General features: G+C 41.3%; 1 protein-coding gene across 1 annotated transcript in view; it reads right to left on the bottom strand.

The window, feature by feature from the left end:
- The window catches only part of LOC132396476 (coiled-coil domain-containing protein 152-like), a 75,052-nt gene that overhangs the window by 34,206 nt on the left and 16,746 nt on the right, over positions 1-24,100 (bottom strand). The window contains exon 2 of the mRNA XM_059974018.1: positions 9,385-9,490. Coding sequence (XP_059830001.1) covers positions 9,385-9,490 — 106 coding nt within the window. The remainder of the gene's footprint in view (positions 1-9,384; positions 9,491-24,100) is intronic.

Genomic DNA, 24,100 nt, shown 5'->3' with positions numbered 1-24,100 from the left:
ATGAAAGGCGCCACCTAGTTCAAGAGGAGGTGAGTGCAGCAGTGGAGAATACGAGAACCTGCAAGGTGGTGGGAATGAAGCAAAAGGGAGCTTGGACAAGATGGGAGAATGCAGTTGACAGGAAAGTGACCTGGGCTGAGTTTTGGAAAGCTGAGCCACACCACATCCAATTTCTCATCCAGGCAGTGTATGATGTGATTCCAAGCCCATCAAACCTGCACATGTGGGGCAAAGCAGTCATCTGCGTGCCCACTGTGTCCCAAGCAAGGAACCCTGGAGCCCATCCTCAGCGCCTGCACAAGGGCACTTGGTGAGGGACAGTACCAATGCAGACATGATCAGGTCCTGAAGACCATCGCTGAAGCCATCAGCACAGGAGTTAAATGGGCAAAGTGGTCCCGACTCTCTAAGCAAGCCACTGCCTTTGTCAGAGCTGGGGAGTAGCCAATACCCGCCAAAAGAACATCTGCAGGCATCCTGACCTCTGCAAGGGACTGACAGCTGTTGGTGAACCTCGAAAGGCAGCTTAAGTTCCCCAACCATATCGCAGCCACCGCCCTGCAACCAGACATTATCCTTGTGTCTGAGTCTACCAAGCAAGTGGTGATGCTGGAGCTGACAGTCCCATGGGAAGATCACTTGGAAGAGGCCTTTGAAAGGAAGCTCTCCAAGTACACAGGACTGGTCAACAACTGCCAGCAGGCTGGATGGAGAGCAAGGTGTCTCCCAGTGGAAGTTGGTTGTAGGGGATTCGCAGCCCGTTCCTTAGCCAGAGCCTTCAGCAATTTGGGCATCGAGGGAGAGAGGAAGAGGAGAGCCATCCACAGTACCACCGATGCGGCAGAGAGGGCCTCAAGATGGCTGTGGCTAAAAAAGAGGGGAGCCATGGAGTCATAAGTAGCTAGCCATCTGGACACAACCTGGGGTCTGATCAGCCCCAGCTGGGTCACCTGGAGGAGGGTGTATGACGTTGAAAGACCCAAAACACCCGATGATTCCAGGAACATCACTGAAGATGTGTCCAGAGGCATCAGTAGATGTATGTACACAGAAATGAACAAAGATATGACAGTCCATGACAGTCTAATCAGTCCATGTCTATCCAAATATTCATAAATCCGGTCCCTAAGAATACCTTCCAATAACTTTCCCATTATTGACATCAGGCTATTTTTAGAGGCTTCCTAAAAAGTGGAACAACATTAGCTATGCTCCAATTCTCCAGTATCTTGATGACACTATGAATGATTTCAATATCTCTGCTAGGGCCCCTGCAATTCCTGCACTTGCCTCTCACAGGGTGAAAGGGAACACATTTCAGGCCCTAGGGATTTATTTACCTTAATTTGCCTCACGATAGCAAAACATCCAGTTGCCAGTCCTGTCTCATTCCCAAATAAGAAATCAAGTATCGAAGACATTCTCATTGAGACTTCTACATAGTGATAAACTTTCCTGAACACATTTAACAAATTTAGTCCTTTTACAGTGTGGGAGTCCCAACTAATAGTAGAAACTTAAAATCATCTGCTATAACAATCTTATATTTCTTGTGTTACGTACTCGTGACACATGACAGTGGTACCCTTGTCACGTGACTGGGGTTGAAGCTATACTGGACTTGAGGTAATGGTCTTGTGATGGTGGAGTGATGTCATTTTCCCGCCAGTAGAGATCATGTGACAGGTTTTTTTTTTACAGGTTATAAAAGGAAGACCCCACCCTGTGAGGAGGGGCAGTTCGTGGCTGGATTTGCCATGTTGACTTCATGCCACTGTGATTTAATGTGATGACGCAGTTTAGTTGAAAGATGAAGTTTTATCTAATGCCTAAAGTTTAGAAGGTCATTGCCAGCAGTTTCTTTACAATACTGCTAGTTGAGAATCAGTGGAGAGTGAAGATCAGAGTTCCGGAGTTAAAGATCGAGGAGAATCGATTTTCAACAGTGAAACGGGTTCGACCTTGTTTAATCCTTATTCAGAAGGAATTCGTTGACTGTTCTCGTGTTAATCTCTGCGGGATAGCAGAAGATTGAGGACAGTGTGATAAAGGAAAGGTCAGTGCCTTTAAGCCGTTTCGTTTCGTTTCATAAATTCTTCATGGGAGAAGTTCAACGTCGGGGATTGAAGCAAAACAACGTGAAAGAGAATTTAAATTGTCTTATAAAGTCTCTCCTTTTAAATGGACTGTGAGCATTTTTACCTTTTGGCAATACTACTTTAAAGAACTGTTTTTGCAACATCGCTTTAAGAACTGTTTGAGCTGCATCGCTTTAAGAACTGTTTAAGCTGCCGCACAGCAGCTGATTTCCGGTTATGTTAGTGTTTGTTTACTTTTGGGGGGTTTGTTTTCAGTGTTTAATAAACGTGTTATTTGTTATATAAACCCTTGCCTAACTCATATATTTATTTTTGCCTGAATACGTAACACTTGCAACAGTCTATGACCTCTGTACAGATTTGTTCCTCTAAATGCCGTGGACTGTTGGGTGGTCTATACCCATAAAGCCTCACTAGCTGAGTTGTCCAATCTGCCCTGACGGAAAACTGCTGTGACATTTTCCCTGATTAGTAATGCCAGCCCTCCTACTCTGTCACTCCTAAAGCAACTGAGCCATGGAATATTGAACTACCAGTTCTGCCCCTCCTACAACCAAGTCTCACTAATGGCTACAAGATCATGACTCCATTGTGTTGATCCATGACTTGAGTTCATCTTCCTTTCATACAATATTTCTTGCATTGAAATATACACAGCTCAGAATATTAGTTACATCATGCTCAACCATTTGACTCATTACTTTGTCTGAGGTTTTAACAACTTTTGTCTCCACAATCTCTCTAGTATTTGTTCTGGCACTTTGGTTCCCATCCCCCCTGTAATTCTAGTTTAGCACCCTCTCATCCCCATGCAGGGTTCCTGCTAGGGTTTAAGTCCCCCTCCAGCTCAGACTCAAACCATCTCTTCTACACAGGTTCCACCTTCCCTGGAAGAGAGCCTAATGATCCAAACATCTACTACCTCCTTCCGACACAAACTCTTTAGCCACATGTTAAACTGTATGATTTTCCTATTTCTGGCCTCACTAGCACATAGCACAGGTAGCAATTCTGAGGTTATAACGTTCTAACATCCTGAACTCACTTTAGAAATTCATCATTCTTTCTACCTACGCTATGGTACCTGCATAGACCGTGGCCTTTGGATGCTCACCTTTTCACTTAAGAACACTGAGGATTTGATCCAAGATTTTCCAGACCCTGGCATCTGGGAAATAACACACCATCTGAGAATCACATTTCAGGAACAGTGATATATTTATTCTTCTTTGAATCAGCCAAAGTTCAAAGTAAATGTATTATCAAAGAACCTATATGTCACCATATACAAACCAGAGATTTATTTTTGTGGGCATTCACAGTAAATACAAACAATCACAATAGAATCAATGAAAGACAAGTCAGACAAACACCAATGTGCAAAAAACAAATTCTGCAAATGCAAAAAGATAATAATAATAATAAATGAGTAATAAATATCGAGAACATGTGGTAAAGAGTCCTTGAAAGTGAGTCATAAGAACATTTGATAGCTCTGGGTCTGTACTCACTGGAATTCAGAAGGATGAGGGGGGATCTCATTAAAACTGTTTGAATGCTGAAAGGCCTAGACAGAGTAGATGTGGAAAGGATGTTTCCCATGGTGGGAGAGTCTAGGACAAGAGGGCACAGCCTCAGGATAGAGGGGTGCCGTTTCAAAGCAGAGATGTGGAGAAATTTCTTTAGACAAAGGGTGGTGAATTTGTGGCATTTGGAATTTGTTCCCACATTCAGCTGTGGAGGCCAGGTCATTGGGTGTACTTAAGGCAGAGATTGATAGGTTCTTGATCGGACATGGCATCAAAGGTTACGGGGAGAAGGTTGAGAAATGGGGTTGAGGAGAAGATTTTTAAAAAAAGCATCAGCCATGATTGAATGGCAGAGCAGATTCGATGGGCCAGATGGCCTAATTCTGCTCATATGTCTTTTGATCTTATAGTCTAATCACACACAAAATTCAGGAGGAACTCAGCAGGTCAAGCAGCATCTATGGAGAGGAATTAACAGTGGGCATTTTAGGCTGGGACCCTTCATCATACATGTTGCTTGACCTACTGAGCTCCTCCAACATTTCATGTGTGTATCATTCAATGTAATGACATGGACTGAGGTGGAATGAGAATTTGTTGAAAAGCTGGGAACAGTTGAAAAAGTCATAGTCATAGAACACTACAGCAGAGAAGCAGGCCCTTTTGTCTATCTAGTCCATACCTAACTATTATTCTGCCTGGTGCCATTAACCTGCACCCCTCCCATCCATGTACCTATCAGACTTCTCTTATACGTTGAAATCAAACTCACATCCGCCATTTCTGCTGGCAGCTTGTACACTCTCATCACTCTGAGTGAAAATCCACCTCATGTTCCCCTTAAACATTTCACCTTTCACCCTTAATCCATGACACCACAGTAGCAGAGTGATTAGTGCAACACTATTACAACTTGGTTTGTATGTTACCCCCATGAACTACATGCTCCGGTTTCCTCCCACATTCCAAAGCAGTGCATGTTATAGTGTTAACAGTATTAATGGCAGTGTGGAGGATCAGAGAGATCTTGGGGTCCGAGTCCATAGGACACTCAAATCTGCTGCATAGGTTGACTTTGTGGTTAAGAAGGCACACAGTGCATTGGCCTTCATTAACCGTGGGATTGAGTTTAAGAGCTGAGAGGTAATATTACAGCTATATAGGACCCTGGTCAGACCCCACTTGGAGTACTGTGCTCAGTTCTGGTCAGCTCACTATAGGAAGGACATGGAAACCACAGAAAGGGTGTAGAGGAGATTTACAAGGATTTGCCTGGATTGGGGAGCATGCCTTATGAAAACAGGTTGAGTGAACTTGGCCTTTTCTCCTTGGAGCAATGCAGGATGAGAGGTGACTTGATAGAGGTGTATAAGATGATGGGAGGAATTGATTGTATGGATAGTCAGAAGCTTTTTCCCAGTGCTGAAACAGCTAACATGACAGGGCACAGTTTTAAGGTGCTTGGAAGTAGGTACAGAGGAAATGTCAGGGGTAAGTTTTTTATTCAAGAGTGGTGGGTGCGTGGAATAGGCTGCTGGCAACAGTGGTAGAGGAGGATACAAGAGGGTCTTTTAAGAGACTCCTGGTCAGGTACATGGAGTTTAGAAAAATAGAGGGCTATGGGTAATCCTAGGTAATTTCTAAAGTAAGTGCATGTTCAGCATTGTATTGTGGGCCAAAAGGCCTGTATTATGCTGTAGGTTTTCTATGTTTCTATGTTAATAGGTAAATTAGTCATTGTCAATTGTTCTGTTTTATGCTAGGATTGAATAGGTGACTGCTGCTAATTGAGCTGGAAAGGTTTGTTTTATGCTTTGTTTCCAAATGAAGTCAACTCTCCGTCCTCCTGCTATTATTCATTCCTTTTGTTTTCAGCATGCATCACCTGCACCCACCACACCCATCTATCTGCAACTCTAAAAAATGTTAATGTCTAATTTTTCTGGTTTTGACTGAAGATCGAAGACTGGAAATATTAACTTTGATTCTCTAAATTACCATTGGACCTGATGAATAACATCAGCATTCCCTGTTCTGGCAAGGAATTTCCAAGCTTTTCTTTCTTCAAATGTTGATAATTCATGATTTATTTCTGTAACAGTCAGCGTTTCAGGCCAAAACCCTGCATCTGGTGTGAGGGTGGAGAGGGAAGATGTTCAATATAAAGAGGTAAAATGGAGTGGAGAGACAAGACTACTGAGTCAGCACATTTATGGCTTTTCATTTGACAATATTTTCCTTGGATAGGTAAGTGTAGGAAGGTTCACACCTGTGAACAGAACATGCTTTAGCTAGCCATGAACTACCCTAAAAAAAATCTGTAAGAAAACAAGATGTTCCAAGTTTAGCATTTTCTAATCAGGAACAGATTGCACACTCCCTCAAGTACAGGCCTCAAAGCAAGTGACAAGCATTGGCTCAGATCATTGGGGTTAAGTGCAGCTTATAGTTTTACCGTTCAGTCTGATTAAAGCTGCCAGTTCACCACTTTGCTGTCATTTTCTTTTCCTCTTCACTCTTCTAGTATTTTTTTTAAAATGGTTTGAAGATGAAAACTGACTGCTTGCAGATAATTACACAAAATATACATTTCAAAAACTGCCTATACTATGAAATAGTTAGAAATAAAACTAGTGTGTTATGCTTGAACGAGGGAGACTACACGGGATGAAGGAGGAGTTGGTATGTGGATTGGGAACACAGTAGCGGAACAGTGGAATACTTTCAGAGATTTTTCACAGTGCTCAACAGAAGTATATTCCAGTCAAAAGTAAGGACAGTAAGTGTGGGGAGAGCCAGCCTTGGATAAGTAAGGAGATAAAAGATAGTATCAAATTAAAAGCTCATGTATACAAAGTCGCGAAGGGTAGTGGGAGACTGGAGGATTGGGAAAACTTTAAAAAGCAACAAAGAACAACTAAACAAGAAATAAGGAAAGGAAAGATAAAACATGAAAGTAAATTAGCACAAAATATAAAGAAACAGATAGCAAAAGTCTTTATAAATATATAAAGCAGAAGAGGATGGCTAAAGTCAACCTAGGTCCCTTGGAATATGAGAAAGGGAAATTGATATTGGGTGATAAGGAAATGGCTTTTATCTTTGTATGCAGATGATTTATTATTATTCATTTCTAACCCTGAGAAATCTATTCCAGCAGTTTTATCATTGTTGGCTCAATTTAGTGAGTGTTCTGGGTATAAGTTAAATCTTAATAAGAGTGAATTGTTTCCTTTGAATAGACAGATCCCAATATATGGAAATTTACCTTTTAAGTTAGTTAATGACTCTTTTATTTATTTAGGGATCAAAATCACAAAAAACCATAAAGATTTATTTAGGTTTAATTTTTTACCCTTAATTGATCAGATTAAAGGCTTGTTTACTAAGTGGTCACCATTATCTTTATCTCTAATAGGCAGGATTAATGCTACTAAGATGGTTATTTTACCTAAGTTTTTATATATTTTTCAAGCGGTACCAATTTTTATTCCGAAATCTTTTTTTACTAATGTTGATTCAAAAATTTCCTCATATATATGGCAGAATAAAAATCCCAGGTAAGGTAAAATATATTTACAGAAGACAAAGAAGGAGGGCGGGTTAGCATTACCTAATTTCAGATTTTATTATTGGGCAGTTAATATTAGATATTTGTCATGTTGGTTGAAAGATTGGGGTGGATCTTTTGGCCCTCATTGGGTGAGTTTAGAAATTAAATCTGTATCAGGTTATGCTCTGGGTTCTATTTTAGGGACTTCTCTCCCTTTTGCTCTCTCTAAATTGCCGAAACGAATTGACAACCCGATAGTTAAATATACTTTACGTATATGGTTTCAATTTCGGAAATTTTTCGGGTTGACTCAATTCGTTTAAAATAGTGCTATTGTATTTAATTGCTTTTTCCACCCTTCCATTATAGATCAAACTTATTCGGCTTGGAAAACTAAGGGATTGCTAAGATTTTCTGATTTATTTTTGGACAATTGTTTTATGTCTTTTGAGCAATTATCCAACAAATATAACTTGCCTAGATTTCATTTTTTTAGATATTTACAGATTAGACATTTTTTAAGTACGTTTCCAAATTTTGTGCCTTCAGATATTTTGGAGAGTTTGTTTGAATTAGACCCTTTTCAAAAAGGGCTTATTTCAAAACTTTATAATATAATTATGAAGATATGTTCAGAGCCCCTTTATAAGACCAAAAAGGATTGGGAAAGAGAGCTTAACCTTATTATTCCTAGTGAGAATTGGGATAGAATTCTTCAATTAGTTAATACATCATCGATATGTGCCAAACATTCATTAATACAATTTAAGGTCATACATAGGGCCCATATGTCCAAGGATAAATTAGCTCATTTTAACTCTTATATAAATCCTATTTGTGATAGATGTCAATCTGAAATCACGTCTTTAACTCATATGTTTTGGTCATGTCCGCTAATGAAAAAATATTGGAAAGATATTTTTGATATTATCTCTGCGGTTTTGAATATTGATTTACAACCTCACCCTATTACCGCAATTTTTGGTTTACCAATGATGGACTCACTGCATTTATCTTTTTCCGCCCGTCGAATGATTGCATTTCTAACTCTGATGGCTAGAAGATCTATATTGTTGAATTGGAAGGAAATTAACCCTCCCACTGTATTTAATTGGTTCTCTCAAACTATGTTATGCTTAAATTTAGAAAAAATTAGAAGTCGTGTTTTTGATACTTCTATTAAATTTGAAAAGATATGGAGACCATTTATTCAATATTTTCATATGATGTAATATGACCCCGTTCCAAGTTCATTTGACTTTCCAGCTTTTAGCTTATGTATGTTGAGAGGACCGGAAGTGACAGCATTGATGATTACTTATTCTTGTGAGATATTATAAACAGCCCTTTTTTTTCTCCCGACGTTTCTTTTTTTTTGCTTCTTTTTTCTTCTTTATTAGTCATTAGATTAGTAGATCAGTTAATTTTGCATTATATATATTTTATTTTCTTTTTTCTGTTTTTTTTATATCATATGTTATGAAATATCTAGACTTACCATGTTCATACATATACTGTATGGTTTATGTTTTGGTAAACCCATTTATACTGTAACTATTGTTTATGTCTTTTTTCATCTGTAATGGAATTTGTATGTTTGTAATTTTTTTATTAATATATCATTTGTATTTTGTCCACATTATTAATAATAATAAAAAGATTGAGAAAGAAATGGCTAAGGCATTGAACAACTATTTTGTGTCAGCCTTCACGGTGGAAAATATGTCAAAGAATGATGTTATGGACAAAATGGGAGGTGAGGACCTCGATAAAATCACTGTCACTAAAGAGATAGTAATGAGCGAACTAGAGATCCTGAAGGTAGAAAAGTCCCCTGGTCCTGACGGGATGCATCCCAGTGTGCTGAGGGAATTGGCGGAGGTTATAGTAGATGCGTTGGTAATCATTTGTCAAAACTCACTAGACTTTGGATAGGTCCCAGCGTATTGGAAGATGGCGAATGTCATGCCACTTTTTTTTAAAGTATGTAGGCAAATATCTTTTTAAATTTGTGACAAGCTGTCTTTCACATGCATTCAATATGTGAGATGCCCAGGACTTACCCTGTGTCACCTTAACTCATGGATTTTGTAAATGTTACAAAGAAAATTATGCAGTTGCACCTACACAGAAACCAAAGGGAAAATTGAAGTAAAGGTTACAAAAAAAAATGAAGCATTTCCATCAGTCAGCCTTCAGTTACCTTCTTTCAAAGAGTTCTCCTTAGCCTGTGTCAGTTTCAGCAAACGGTTTGCTTCCTCCAGTTGGATTTCAAGGAGACAATTTCTCCCCTGAATTTCAGCTATTTTCTGAAGCAATGAAAAGAAACATTTCAATGTAACAGCAGCATTAAATTTTACATCTTAATTAAGAATAATTGCAGTTACAATTTCATTAGGTACAGGAGTGGTCTTCTACTACTGTACCCCAACCACTTCAAGGTTCAACATGTGTGTTCAGAGACGCTCTTCTGCACACCTGTGTTGTGACCATAAGCCACAGCAGCAGAACTCAGCCACTCAGCCTAGCAAGTTTACTCTGGCATTTGATGATGGCATTTTCCTCTTAACCTCATTCTTATGCTTTCTCCCTGTAACCTTTCATGCCCTGACTTATCAAGAATCTATCAACCTCTGTCTTAAATACACCCAATGACTTGACCTCCACTGCCAGATTCAACAAAATACAGATTCAATGCACTCTGGCTAAAGAAATTCCACCATATCTCCATTTTAAGTGGACACCCTCTATCCTGAGGTTGTGCCCCCTGGTTCTAGATTCTCCCACTATGGGAAACAACCTGCCCACATCTACTCTATCCAGATCTTTCACTATTCGAGAGATGTCAATGAGATCCCCCTCATTCTTCTAAATTCCAGTGAGTACAGGCCCAGAGCCATCTAACATTCCTCATATAATAAGCCTTTCCCTTCTGGAATCATTCTCATGAACCTCCTCTGAACCCTCTCAAACGTCAGCGCATCCCTTCTCAGACAAAGGGCCCAAAACTGCTTCAAATGAGGCCTCACCAGTGCTTTATAAAGCCTCAACATTACATCTTTGCTTTAATATTCTAGTCCTCTTGAAATGAATGTTACCATCACATTTGCCTTCCTCACCACCAACTCAATCTACAAATTAACCTTTAGGGAATCGTGCACAAGGACTCCTGAGTCTCTTTGAATCTCAGATTCGTGAATTTTCTCCTGATTTAGAACATAGTTGACCCTTCTGTGCCTTCTACCAAAGTGAATGACCATACAGTTACCGACACTGTATTCCATCAGCCACTTCTTTGGCCATTCTCCTAATCTATCTAAGTCCTTCTACAGCTTCCCCAACACTGCATGACCTTCACCTATTTTCATAGCATCTCCAGACTTGGCCACAAAGCCTTTAATTCCAACATCCAAATCAGTGACATACAACGTAAAAGGAAGCAGTCCCAACACCAACCCCTGCGGAACACACCATTCACTATCAGCCAACCAGAAAAGTCTTCCTTTATTCCCACACTTTGCCTCCTGCCAATCAGCCACTGCTTTATCCATGCTAGAATATTTCCTGTAACACCAAATATTTCTCATAACCTGTTAAGCACCTTCATGTGTGGCACATTGTTAAAGACCTGAAAATCCAAGTACACGACAATCATCAATTCTCCTTTGTCTATCTTGCTTGTTATTTCCTCAAAGAATTCCAGCAGATTTGTTAGGCAAGGTTTTGTTTTCACTTTAGCCTATTTTATCATGTGCCTCCAGGTATTTCAAAACCTCTTACCTAACAATGGACTCCAATATCTTCCCAACTACTGAAGTCAGGCTAACTGGCCTATAATTTCCTTTCTTCTGCCTCCTTCCATTCTTGAAGAGTGGAGTGACATTTGCAATTTTCCAATCCTCCAGAGCAATGTCAGAAACAAGAGATTATTGAAAGATCATTACTAATACCTCCACAATCTCTTTGGTCATCTCTATCAGAACCCTGGTGTGTATACCATCTGGTCCAGATTACTTACCTACCTTTAGAACTTTCAGATTCCCAAGCACCTTCTCCCTGTCAATAGCAACTGCACTCACTTTTGCCCCCTGACACTTCTGAACTTCTAGCTTACTGCTAGGAACTTTCACAGTGAAGACTGACGTAAAATACTTAGTCAGTTCATTCACCAATTCCTTGTCCCCAATACAAACTCTTTAGGATCATTTTCCAATGGTCCAATATTTACTCTTGACTCTCTTTTTATATATCTGAAAAACGTTTGGTATCCTTTTTTGATATTATTGGTTAGTTTCCTTTCACATTTCATCTTTTCCCTCCTTATGGCTTCTTTAGTTGCCTCCTGTTGGTATTTAAATGCTTCCAAATCCTCTAACTTCCCATTAATTCTTGCTCTATTATATCCCCTCTCTTTGGCTTTTTTGTTGGCTTTGCCTTCTCTTGTCAGCCATAGTTGTGTTATCCTGCCTTTAGAATACTTCTTCCTTGGGATGTATCCATCCTGTGCCTTCCAAATTGCTCTCAAAAACTCCAGCCAATACTGCTCTGCTGTTGTCCCTGCTACTGTCCGCTTCCAATCAACATTGGCGAGCTTCTCTCTCATGCCTCTGTAATTCCCTTTACTCCACAGTAGTACTGAAACATTTAACTTTAGAAAACATAGAAAACATACAGCACAACACAGGCCCTTCGGCCCACAAAATTGTGGCAAACATGTCCTTCACATAGCTTCTCCCTCACAAATTGCAGGCTAAATTCAACCATATGATCACTGTTTCCTAAGGATTCCTTTACCTTAAGCTCCCTAATCAAATCTAATTCATTAAGCAACACTTAATCCAGAATAGCTGCTATGCTACACACAAAAAATGCCGGAGGAACTCAGCAGGCCTGGCAGCATCTATGGAAATGAGTACAGTCGACACTTTGAGCTGAGACCCTTCAGCAGGACTGAAGAAAAAAAGATGAGGAGTGAATTAGAAGGTGGGGGAGGGCCGGAAAAAACACAAGGTGAAACTGGGAGGGGGAGGGGTGGTGAAGAGCTGGGAAGTTGATTGGGTAGAAGCACCAGAGGCAGTCGATGGACAGGCAAGAAGATAAGGTGAGAGGGGGTGAAAGGGATGGGTAGAGGACTCAACCACAAGCTGCTCTAAAAAGCCATCTTGTGGCAACACTGCCTAAACTTTCCCTTACCTCAAAGCTTAATCAAGTTGATTCTTTGCACAACACTTAATCCAAAATATCTGATCCCCTGCTGAGCTCAGCCACAAGCTGCTCTAAAAACCATCTCATAGGCATTGTACAAACTCTTGACATCCACCAGCAACCTGATCTTGACGGCAGCCTTGAAGAAGAGTTTATTGAGTGTATTCGGGATGAGTTCCTTGAACAATACGTTACTGAGCCGACAAGGGGGCAAGCAGTCTTAGATATGGTCCTGTGTAATGAGACAGGACTAATAAAAAATGTCCTAGTAAAGGATCCCCTTGGAATGAGTGACCATAACATGGTCGAATTCCATATTCAATTAGAGGATGAGAGGGTTGGATCTCAAACAAGCGTACTGAGCTTAAATAAAGGAGACTATGATGGTATGAGAGTGGAATTGATTAAGATGGATTGGGAAAATAGATTAAAGGGTAGATCGGTACTTGATCAGTGGTGTATATTTAAGGAGTTATTTTACAACTATCAAGAAAAATATATTCCACTGAAGAAAAAAGGGTGTAAAAGAAAAAATAGTTATCCGTGGCTAAGTAAAGAAATAAAGCAAAGTATATGACTAAAAAGAAAGTTATATAAGATAGCTAAATCTAGTGGGAAGATTGAAGATCGAGAAGCTTTTAAAGATCAGCAGCAAATAACAAAAAGATTGATTAAGAAGGGGAAGATAGATTATGAAAGTAAATTGGCGAAAAACATAAAAGCAGTTAGTAAGAGTTTTTATAGTTACATAAAAAGAAAAAGGGTGGCTAAAGTAAATGTTGGTCCCCTAGAAAATGAGACCAGGAAATTAATGGTAGGGGACATGGAGATGGCAGAAACACTGAACAAATATTTTGTATCAGTTTTTACGGTAGAGGACACTCAAAATATCCCAACACTGGATAAACAGGGGACTCTAGGGGGAGAGAAGCTAACTACAATTCAAATCACCAAGGAAATGGTACTTGATAAATTAATGGGACTGAAGGTGGATAAATCCCCTGGACCGGATGGCTTGCATCCTAGGGTCTTAAGGGAAGTGGCGGTCGGGATTGTGGATGCGCTAGTGATAATTTTTCAAAACTCGCTGGACTTGGCAATGGTCCCGGCAGATTGGAAAATGCTAATGTAACTCCTTTATTTAAAAAGGGCAATAGACAGATGGCTGGGAATTATAGGCCAGTTAGCCTAACATCTGTGGTTGGCAAAATGTTGGAATCGATAATTAAGGAAACAGTAACAGGGCATTTGGATAAACATAGCTTAATAGGACAAAGTCAGCATGGCTTTACAAAAGGGAAGTCATGTTTGACAGATTTGTTGGAGTTCTTTGAGGACATAACATATAGGGTAGATAAAGGGGAACCAGTGGATGTGGTGTATTTGGACTTCCAAAAGGCATTTGACAAGGTGCCACACCAAAGATTATTACTTAAAGTAAAAAATCATGGGATTGGGGAGAATATTCTGGCATGGGTGGAGGATTGGCTTTCTAACAGAAAACAGAGAGTTGGGATAAATGGTTTATTCTCAGGCTGGCAGTTGGTGACTAGTGGTGTTCCGCAGGGGTCGGTATTGGGACCCCAACTCTTTACAATCTACATTAATGATTTGGAGAAAGGGACTAAGTGCAACATATCGAAGTTTGCTGATGACACAAAGATGGGAGGGAGTGTAATGAGTGCAGAGGACATTGAAACCCTGCAGGGGTACATAGATAGGCTGAGTGATTGGGCAGACATTTGGCAGATGAAATATAATACTGACAAGTGTGAGGTCTTGCACTTTGGCAGGAAAAATAATAGAGCAAGTTATTATCTAAATGGAGAGAAACTGGAAAGTGCTTCTGTGCAAAGGGATCTGGGGGTCCTGGTGCAGGAAACACAAAAAGTTAGTATGCAAGTGCAGCAGGTGGTCAAGAAGGCCAATGGAATGCTGGCTTTTATTGCTAGGGGGATGGAGTATAAGAACAGGGAGGTCTTTCTGCAGTTGTACCAGGTATTGGTGAGACCACACCTGGAGTACTGTGTGCAGTTCTGGTGTCCATATTTAAGAAAGGACATACTGGCTCTCGAGGCAGTGCAGAGGTTCACTAGGTTAATTCCGGGGATGGGTGGGTTGATATATGATGAGAGGTTGAGTAGATTGGGACTCTACTCATTGGAGTTCCGAAGAATGAGAAGCGATCTTATTGAAACATATAAGATTGTGAAGGGGCTTGATCGGGTGGATGCGGGGAGAATGTTCCCAATGATGGGTGAAACTAGGACTAGGGGGCATAATCTTAAAATAAGGGGATGCTGTTCCAGGACTGAGATGAGGAGAAATTTCTTCACTCAGGGGGTAGTGGGGCTGTGGAATTTACTACCCCAGAGAGCTGTGGAAGCTTTTACACTCAATAAATTCAAAACGGAGATAGACATTTTCCTGGATAAAAATGGCATTAGGGGATATGGTGAGCGAGCAGGTAAGTGGACATGAGGCTAGGTTTAGATCAGCCATGTGATCTCCTGGGCCAGTTTTCGATAGCCTGGATGGGTCGGAGAGGAATTTTCCAGATTTTTTCTCCTCAATTGGCAAATCGTTTTTTTTTCCTCCCCGGGTGATCACATGGGTTTGGGCAGGATGAATAATAAAATAAAATGGGTGGCATGGTGCCCTGTTGGTTGGCACTGTTGCCTTGTGGGATTCGGTGATAACTAGAGTTAAGATTGGATCAGCCATGATCTTGTTGAATGGCGGAGCAGGCTTGAGGGGCCGATTGGCCTACTCCTGCTCCTATCTCTTATGTTCTTATGTTCCCATCTACCTGCATATTGAAATCTCCTGTAATGATCATAACATTTCCCTTTTGCCATGTATTTTCTATCTCCCCTTGTAATTTGTAGCCCACATCTTAGCTACTGTTCGGAGGCCTGTATATAACTTCTTTTTACCTTTGCAGTTCCTTAACTCTACCCACAACAATTCTACGTTTTCTGATCCTATATCCCCTCCTTCTGAAGTCTGATTCCAATTTTTTACCAAGAGAGCTATGCCACCTATAAGACCATAAGATATAGGAGCAGAATTAGGCCCTTTGGTGCATCAAGTCTTCTCTACCATTTCATCATGGCTAATCCATTTCCCTCTCAGTCCCAATCTCCGGCCTTCTCCCTGTGTCCCTTCATGCTTTGACTAATCAAGAACCTTTGCCATAAATATACCCATTGACTTGGCCTCAACAGCCATATGTGGCAATCAATTCCACAGAGTCACCATGCTCTGTCTAAAGAAATTCTGCCTCACCGCTGTTCAAAAGACATCAAATCAGATCAAATCAAGTTTCATTATCATTCAAACCAAACTTAGACACAGCTGAATGAGACAGCATTCCTCTGGGGCCAAGGTGAAAAGCATTCAAAACAGCAAGCAAACATTCAAAAATAGTGGGTAACACATTCAAGATATTGGGCAAAGAAGCAAATTCATTCTAAAAAAAAATCATAAATAGTCCAAGACCCTGAGTGACAATGTCCAGCAATCAACGGTAGAGTCTCTCAGCATTGTTATGATGCATGCATTCCAGCCTGTCATTCCACCACTCAAACATGGGAGCGCAGCACTGACAGGTGAGGCAAGGCCCCAGCCGAGCTCAACCCCATGTAGCGCTTCCACATCTCTCACCTGGTCTGCAGCAACAGGCAAGCTGGACGCTACAGCTGAGGCTACACAGCTCCCATGTTGACTGTCCCTCCATGAGACAACAGTTAACGGCCCTATCGCAACTTACATTATCACTGTCCAAAACAGTCTTGTAATTGCAAGTGAAATGTCCAAGATAGACTCCCATGGTTATACTGTACCAACTCTGACATTCCCGAGTAGTGGACAGCAACACTGTTTGCAGCCAGCTCAGCTTCGCCGACCCCAAACCAGTTCCTCCAGCACTCCAACCAGCTACTCTGATATCCCAACTGGCTCCTCTGATACCACGACAAGCTACTCTGATACCCCGATGGCTGCTCCGACATCCTGACAGCTGCTGCAATATCCCAATGGGTTCCTTCAATATCCCGACGACTGCCCCAATATAACAATGGATTTCTCCGATATTTCAATGGGTTCCTCCGATATCCCAACGGCTGCTCCGATATCACCACGGGTTCCTCCGATTATCACGATGGGCTGCTCCAATATCCTGTCTAGCTCGTTTGATATCCTGACTGGCTCCTTCTATATCCCAACTGGCTCCTCCAACACCTCAACAGACCCCTTCAACATCTTGAGCGGTTCGGCCACCAGCACCAGTCCACCTACTCCAATCAATGAGCAGCTCACTGATGGAGTAGCCCTGCAGTACCCGGTGTTCTTAGAGTAGAGTTATCGTTGGATCATAAAAAACAATTTTACAAAGATGTATGTACCTTTGGTTGTCCCCTTACAGGCTGCTCAGTTTGCACACGCACCATCTTACTGGAAGTCTCCACATCCATGTTGATAGATCAAGGCCTTTCAACATTTGATAGGCTTCAAAAAGACCCCCTCCGTCATTCTTTACAATTGCAGTGAGTACAAGCCCAGTGCAATCAAACGTTACTCATCTAATAAGCCTTTCAATCTTAGAATCATTTTCATGAACCTCCTTTGAACCCTCTCCAGTTTCAGCGCATCCTTTCTTAGATAACAGGCCCAAAACTGCTCACAATATTCCAATATTTAAAGTCTCAACATGACATCCTTGCTTTTATATTCTAGACCTCTTGAAATAAATGCTAACATTGCATTTGCCTTCCTCACTAACTGAACCTGCAAACTAACCTTTAGGGAATCCTGCATGAGGACTCCCAAGTCCCTTTGCACCTCAATTTTTTAAATTTTCTTTCCACTTAGAAATTAGTCTATCCTTTTATTTCTTCCACCGAAGTGCATGACCATACGCTTCCTGACATTGTATTCCATCCGCCACATCTTTGCCCATTCTCTTAATCTGTCCAAGTTCTTCTGTAACCTTTCTGCTCCCTCAACACTACCTATCCCTCCACTCATCTTCATATTGTCCACAAACTTGGTCACAAAACCATCAGATCAGTTATCCAAATCATTAACATATAACGTAAAAAGAAGCAGTCACAACACAGAACCCTGTGGAACACCAGCAGTCAATCAGTAAAGGCTCCCTTTATTCCCACTCTTTGCCTCCTGCCAATCAGTCAATGCTCTATCCTTGCTAGTATCTCTCATGTAATACCATGGGCTCTTAATCTGTTAAACAACCTCATGTGTGGTAACTTGTCAAAGGCCATCTAAAAATCCAAGTACACAACATCTACCATTTTCCTTTGTCTCTCCTGCTTTGTTAGTTCTTCTAAGAATTCCAACAGACTTTTCAGGCAAGAATTTCCCTTAAGGAAACCATGCTAACTTTAACCTATTTTATCATGTGCCTTCAAGTAACCCAAAACCATGTCCTTAACAATCGACTCCAACACCTTCCCGACTACTGAGGTCAGACTAACTGGTCTATAATTTCCTTTCTACCTAGATCCCTTCTTGAAGCGTGGAGTGGCACTTCCCACTAATTTTTGCTCTATTATAATCTCTCTCTAGCTTTTATATTGGCTTTGATTTCTCTTGTCAGACACAGTAGCATCATCCTGCCTTTACAATATTTCTTCTTCTTTAGGATGTATCTTTCCTGCGCCTAATGAATTGCTCCAGAAACTGCACCCAGCCATTGCTGCTCTGTCAATATCCCTGGTAATGTTCCCTTCCAATCAGTTTTGGCTAGCTCACTTCTCATGGCTTTGTAATTCCCTTTACTCCATTGTAAAACAAATACATCTGACTTTATAACAAATAAACTGTTCTCAGGCTTCCAGCCAGGTACAGGTACTGATTTTAATCGATGTTTTGATAACAAGCTCAGCCATCATCATGGATGATGCCTGGGCATGTCTAATCCGATGGTATTTATAGCCCCATCGTCCATCCCACCTGATTGGCTAGTCCTTATTCAATCAGGTTTCTACTGTCCATCTTTTTTACAATTCTCTTTTGACATGCATTTTCCATTTCCCAGTGTAATTTGTAGATCATATCTTTGCTATTCTTTGGACATCTCTATATAACTCCCATTAGGATCTTTTTTATCCTTGCTGTTTCTGAGCTCTACCAACAAAAATTCTACTTTCCAGTCCTATGTCACCTGTTGCTAATGATTTGATTTCATTTTTTTTACCAACAGAGCCACTCCACACCTTCTGCCTACTTACCTGTTCTTTTGATACAATGTGTATCCTTGGATGTTAAGCTTCCAGCTATAATCTTCTTTCAGCCACAATTCAGTGATGCCAACAATATCATACATGCTAATCTGTAATTTTGCTACAAGTTTATCTCCCTTATTCAATATATTGCATGCATTCAATATAATATCTTCAGTCACCCTTTTCAATTTTCTCCCGCTATTACACTGCAACTTGTCCCAGTGACTGCAGTTTTGCCCTATCATCAGTCTCTCCTCTCTTGCAGTCACACTGCACACTGCCTCTGCTTGTAAACTATCTATCCCATCCTCAGTCCTATCACTCCAGTTCCCATCCCCCTGCCAAATTAGTTTAAACCCTCCTGAACAGCTCCAGCTAATCTCCAGCTGTCTCTCTTGTACAGATCATACCTTCCCAGAAGAGATACAAATGATAAAGAAACCTGAACCCCTGTTCCCTGCACCAAATCATCCTACTCTTACCCTCACTGGCACAAGGCACAGTCAGCAATTCAGAGATTACTACTCTGCAGGTCCTGCTTTCTACCTAGCTCTCTAAATTCTCTGTTCAGGACCTCTTCCATTTTCCTACCAGTATCATTGGTGCTAATATGTACCAAGACTTCTGGCTGCTCACCCCTCCCCCTTTAGAATGCTGTGAATTCAATCTGAGATGTCCTGACCTGGCACCTGGGAGACAACATACCATCCTGGTGTCTCTATCACGTCCACAGAATCTCATGTCAATTCCTCTAACTGTTGAATCCATTATCACTACTGTAGTCCTCTTCTTCCTACTTCATTTCTGAACCACAGTGCCAAACTGAGTGCCAATAACCCAGCTGGCTTCCCTTAGTAGGTTGTTCTGCACCCCACCCCACCCTCACAACAGTATCTGAAGGTATACTTATTATTGAGGAGAACAGCCATTGTGGTACTCTGCACTAGCTGCTCATTTCCCTTCTTTCTCCTGACAGACACCCAGTTACCTGCCTCCTGCAACCTTGAGGTGACTTCCTTCCTGTGGATCCTATTTATCACTTACTTATTTTCCTGTATGAGTCAAAGGTCATCAGCTGCAGCTCCAATTTCTCAATATGTTCTCTGATGAGCCACAGCTCAGTGGACTCAGTACAGTTGTGGTTATCCAGGAGGTTAGAGGTCTCCCAGAATTCCCACATCTCACATAAAGAACACAATACAGCCCCTGGAGCCATTTTCAGTACTTTAGCTATGTATTAACAGAGAAAGAATGAAGAAGAAGAAACTTACCAGATATGTAACTCACCCATGCCTGTATTCACAGAAGCCTAATGAGCCAAAGCCTCCCCATTCTAACACTGGTGCACTCCAACAATGGCCGCTCCACTTATACCTACCTTATTTTTATTTCTCCTTGCTAATGAATTGCTATTTGCTTGGACTGCCGGAAAACACCAAAACTCCACAAATGCTCCTTTTTAAAATCTTACTCAAGAACCTGTGAGTTTCCTCCTCTCTTGCACACAGAAAAACCATACCACATGGCTATGTGAGCTATTGTCACCCTCATGTCAGCTTGAACGAGTCTGGCCATTTTCCTTTAACCTTTCTCATTAACAGAGCATTTTTGCCCACAAAACTGCCACTCACTGGATGCTTTTTTTTTGTTTTTTCTGTACCATTCTCTGCAAACTCTAGGAGACTGTTGTGCCTGAAAAGATACTCAGGCCACCCTAACAGTCACAAACAATCATTCCACAGTCAACCTGACTTAGATTACATTTCTTCCCCATGCTGATGTTTGGTCTGAACAACAACTGTACATCTTAACCATGTCTGGATGTTCTTATGCACTGAGTTGCTGTCATACGATTAGATATTTGAACTAGCAAGCAGGAATACAGGTGCACCTAATAAAAGTAGCAACTGAGTGTAGGTCCTATGCACAAACTGGCTAACAATATTCTGCTTGTGAGATAAGTACTAGGAACTCTTCTAAGTTCTACATAAATGAAAAGTATTTGCCTTGTTGATTCAGGCACAAGACTAACTTTAAAAGGCAAGAGGAACAAAGACGAAGCCATCTGTGAGTTTAAAGTCAGCTCCAAAATGAACAAACCTTGAATGAAAGGTTCTCCTACTATACAATCAAAAGCATTAAGCTTGTACTAATTAATTATTTCATAAAACAGGAGCTTAAATGTAAGTCATTAAGGATACACACCACCCAAGATATGCCCTCTTCTGATTACTCTATCATCAAGGATACAGGAACCTGAAGACACACACTCAACATTTCTTCCCCTCTGCCACTAGATTTAGCTCTCTATAAACACGACCTCACTAATTTGTTCTTATTGCACCATCTATCAATCTAATCCAATTGAATCTAATCTATCAATCCATTCTGTCATGATCACAATTCTATCTCCTTTACCATAGCAATGGAGAGGGACAGGAACACGCAAGTTAGGAAAGCGTATAATTGGAATAGAGGGAAATATGAAGCTATCAGACAGAAACTTGGATGAAGGAAGAGCAGTAGATGTAGTGTACATAGATTTCAGCAAGGCATTTGATAAGGTACCCCATGCAAGGCTTATTGAGAAAGTAAGGAGGCATGGGATCCAAGGGGACATTGATTTGTGGATCTAGAATTGCCTTGCCAACAGAAGGCAAAGATTGGCTGTAAATGAGTCATATTCTGCATGGAGGTCGGTGATCTATTCTGGGACCCCTTCTCTTTGTGATTTTTATAAATGACCCGGATGAGGAAGTGGAGGGATGGGTCAGTAAATTTGCTGATGATACAAAGGTTGGGGGTGTTGTGGATAGTGTGGAGGGCTGTCAGAGGTTACAGAGGGACATTGATAGGATGCAAAACTGGGCTGAGAGGTGGCAGATGGAGTTCAACCCAGATAAGAGTGAAGTGGTTCATTTTGGTAGGTTAAATATGATGGCAGAATATAGTATTAATGGTAAGATCCTTGGCAGTGTGGAGGATCAGAGGGATCTTGGGGTCCATGTCCATAGAACACTCAAAGTTGCTGCACAGGTTGACCGTTGTTAAGAAGGCATTATATGCATTGGCCTTCATCAATCATGGAATTGAATTTAGGAGCCGAGAGGTAATGTTGCAGCTTTATAGGACCCTGGTTAGACCCCACTTGGAGTACTGTGTTCAGTTCTGGTTGCCTCACTACAGGAAGGATGTGGAAACCATAGAAAGGGTGCAGAGGAGATTTACAAGGATTTTGCCTGGATTGGGGAGAATGCCTTACGAGAATAGGTTGAGTGAACTCAACCTTTCCTCCTTGGAGCAATGGAGGATGAGAGGTGATCTGATAGAGGTGTATAAGATGATGAGAGGCATTGATAGTGTGGATAGTCAGAAGCTTTTTCCCAGGGCTGAAATGGATAACACGAGAGGGCACAGTTTTAAGGTGTTTGGAAGTAGGTACAGAGGAGATGTCAGGGGTAAGTTTTTTTACGCAGAGAGTGGTGAGTGTGTGGAATGGGTTGCTGGCAGCTGTGGTGGAGTCTCTTTTAAGAGACTCCTGGATAGGTACATGCTTAGAAAAATAGAGGGCTGTAGGTAACCCTATGCATTTTCTAAAGTAAGTACATGTTTAACACAGCATTGTGGGTCAAAGGGCCTGTATTGTGCTGTAGGTTTTCTACGTTTCTATATATCGTTCAAGTTTATCATCATCTGACTATACATATATACGACCATAGAAAACATACCTCTGCACCAAGGTGCACCCACGATACATATATTCCACACAGTACATAAAACAAAATATTACCACAATAAATTAAAAAAGTATAATTCAAAATGCATGTGAAGTATTCAGCAGAAGTACAGTAAACAGCTTACTGTCCTAGTGACAAGATCTCAGTGGTGACAGGGTATTCATTAGTTGCACAGCCTGAGGGAAGAAGCTGTTACCCAGTTGACAGTCCTCAGCCTGATGCTCCTGTAACTCCTCCTGATGGTAGTGGGTCAAAGAGATTGTAGGATAGTGGTGGCATCCTCAACAATGCTTTGGACACTTTGCATACAATGGTCATGGTAAATGTCACAAATATGGGGGAGGGAGATTCCAGTGACCCTCCTAGTGGTTTTTACTATCCACTGTAGGGTCTTGCAGTCTGATACCTTTCAGCTTTTGTACTACATAAAGATGCAACCAGACAGGACATGCTCGATGGTCCTCCTGTAAAAGTTGTCGGAATGGGGGCAGGAGCCTTGCACAGCTCAATCTCCTCAGGAAGTGTGGACGCTGCTGTACCTTCTTGAATAATCAAATTCAAATTTAATTGTCATTCAACCATACATGAATACCTATGAATACAGCTGAACGATATAGCATTACTCTGGGGCCAAAGTGCAAACCACAGTACCAACAGCATAAGGCACATACAAGACAACAACCACATCTATCAGTAAAATACAGTCAAATAAAAAATAATAGTCTAAGACCCTGAGACCATGAATGTTGCAACAGTCTGCAGATGAACACAAAATGGTTTGTCTTCTGCTGAGCAAACACTAGGAGACAGCACCAAATCAACTTGGATGCCATGCCACACTGCCACCGGCACTCTAGCGGAGTACACCGATTCCAATCCCTCTCTCCTGGGTAATTGTAATCAGACAACACCACAGCTTGAGGCTTAGTCCTTGCTACGACTGAGGCCATATGGCTTCCCCTCCCCCCCCAATCGTTCGTCAGTAAATCAGTGAATCAAACTTGCAGTAGTCCACATTAACAATGTCCAACAGGATCTTGCGATCACAAGAAAAGCAGCCAAGACAATCACTCACTGCTAGACTGCACATCGCTTTCACACACAGACTCCTCCAAAAACTCTGTGGTGCAGGCAACAACGTGGTCCGCACTGTCCAGCTCCTTCAGCTTATTCGCTAATGAGGTAGACCTACAGTACTTCATGTTCTTAATATCCAGCAGGGTCTCGTGATTGCAAAAAAAAAAAAAAATTTTTAAAAGACAAAATCACCTTTGGTTAGCCCTGTAGAGCATGCCAGCATCTTAGCAGAATGAGGAGGTTTTGCGGATCCAGGTTAAGGTGTCCATTATATGTACACCCAGGAACTTTGTGTTCTTTGCTCTCAATTGGAGATAGTAATCCTGAAACACACACAAAATGCTGATGGAACGCAGCAGGCCAGGCAGCATCTATAGGGAGAAGCGCCGCCGACATTTTGGGCCGAGACCCTTCGTCAGGACTAACTGAAAGGGAAGATAGTAAGAGATTTGAAAGTAGGAGGGGGAGGGGAAAATGCGAAATGATAGGAGAAAACCGGAGGGGGTGGGGTGAAGCTGAGAGGTGAAAGGTGATTGGCAAAAGTGATACAGAGCTAGAGAAGGGAAAGGATCATGGCACAGGAGGCCTAGGGAGAAAGAAAGGGGGAGAGGAGCACCAGAGGGAGATGGAGAACAGGCAGAGTGATGGGCAG

This window comes from Hypanus sabinus, chromosome 7 (assembly GCF_030144855.1).
Source record: "Hypanus sabinus isolate sHypSab1 chromosome 7, sHypSab1.hap1, whole genome shotgun sequence".
Classification (NCBI taxonomy): Eukaryota; Metazoa; Chordata; class Chondrichthyes; order Myliobatiformes; family Dasyatidae; genus Hypanus; species Hypanus sabinus.
The sequence above is the reverse complement of the archived record's forward strand: the minus strand, read 5'-3'. Positions and strand labels throughout refer to the sequence as shown.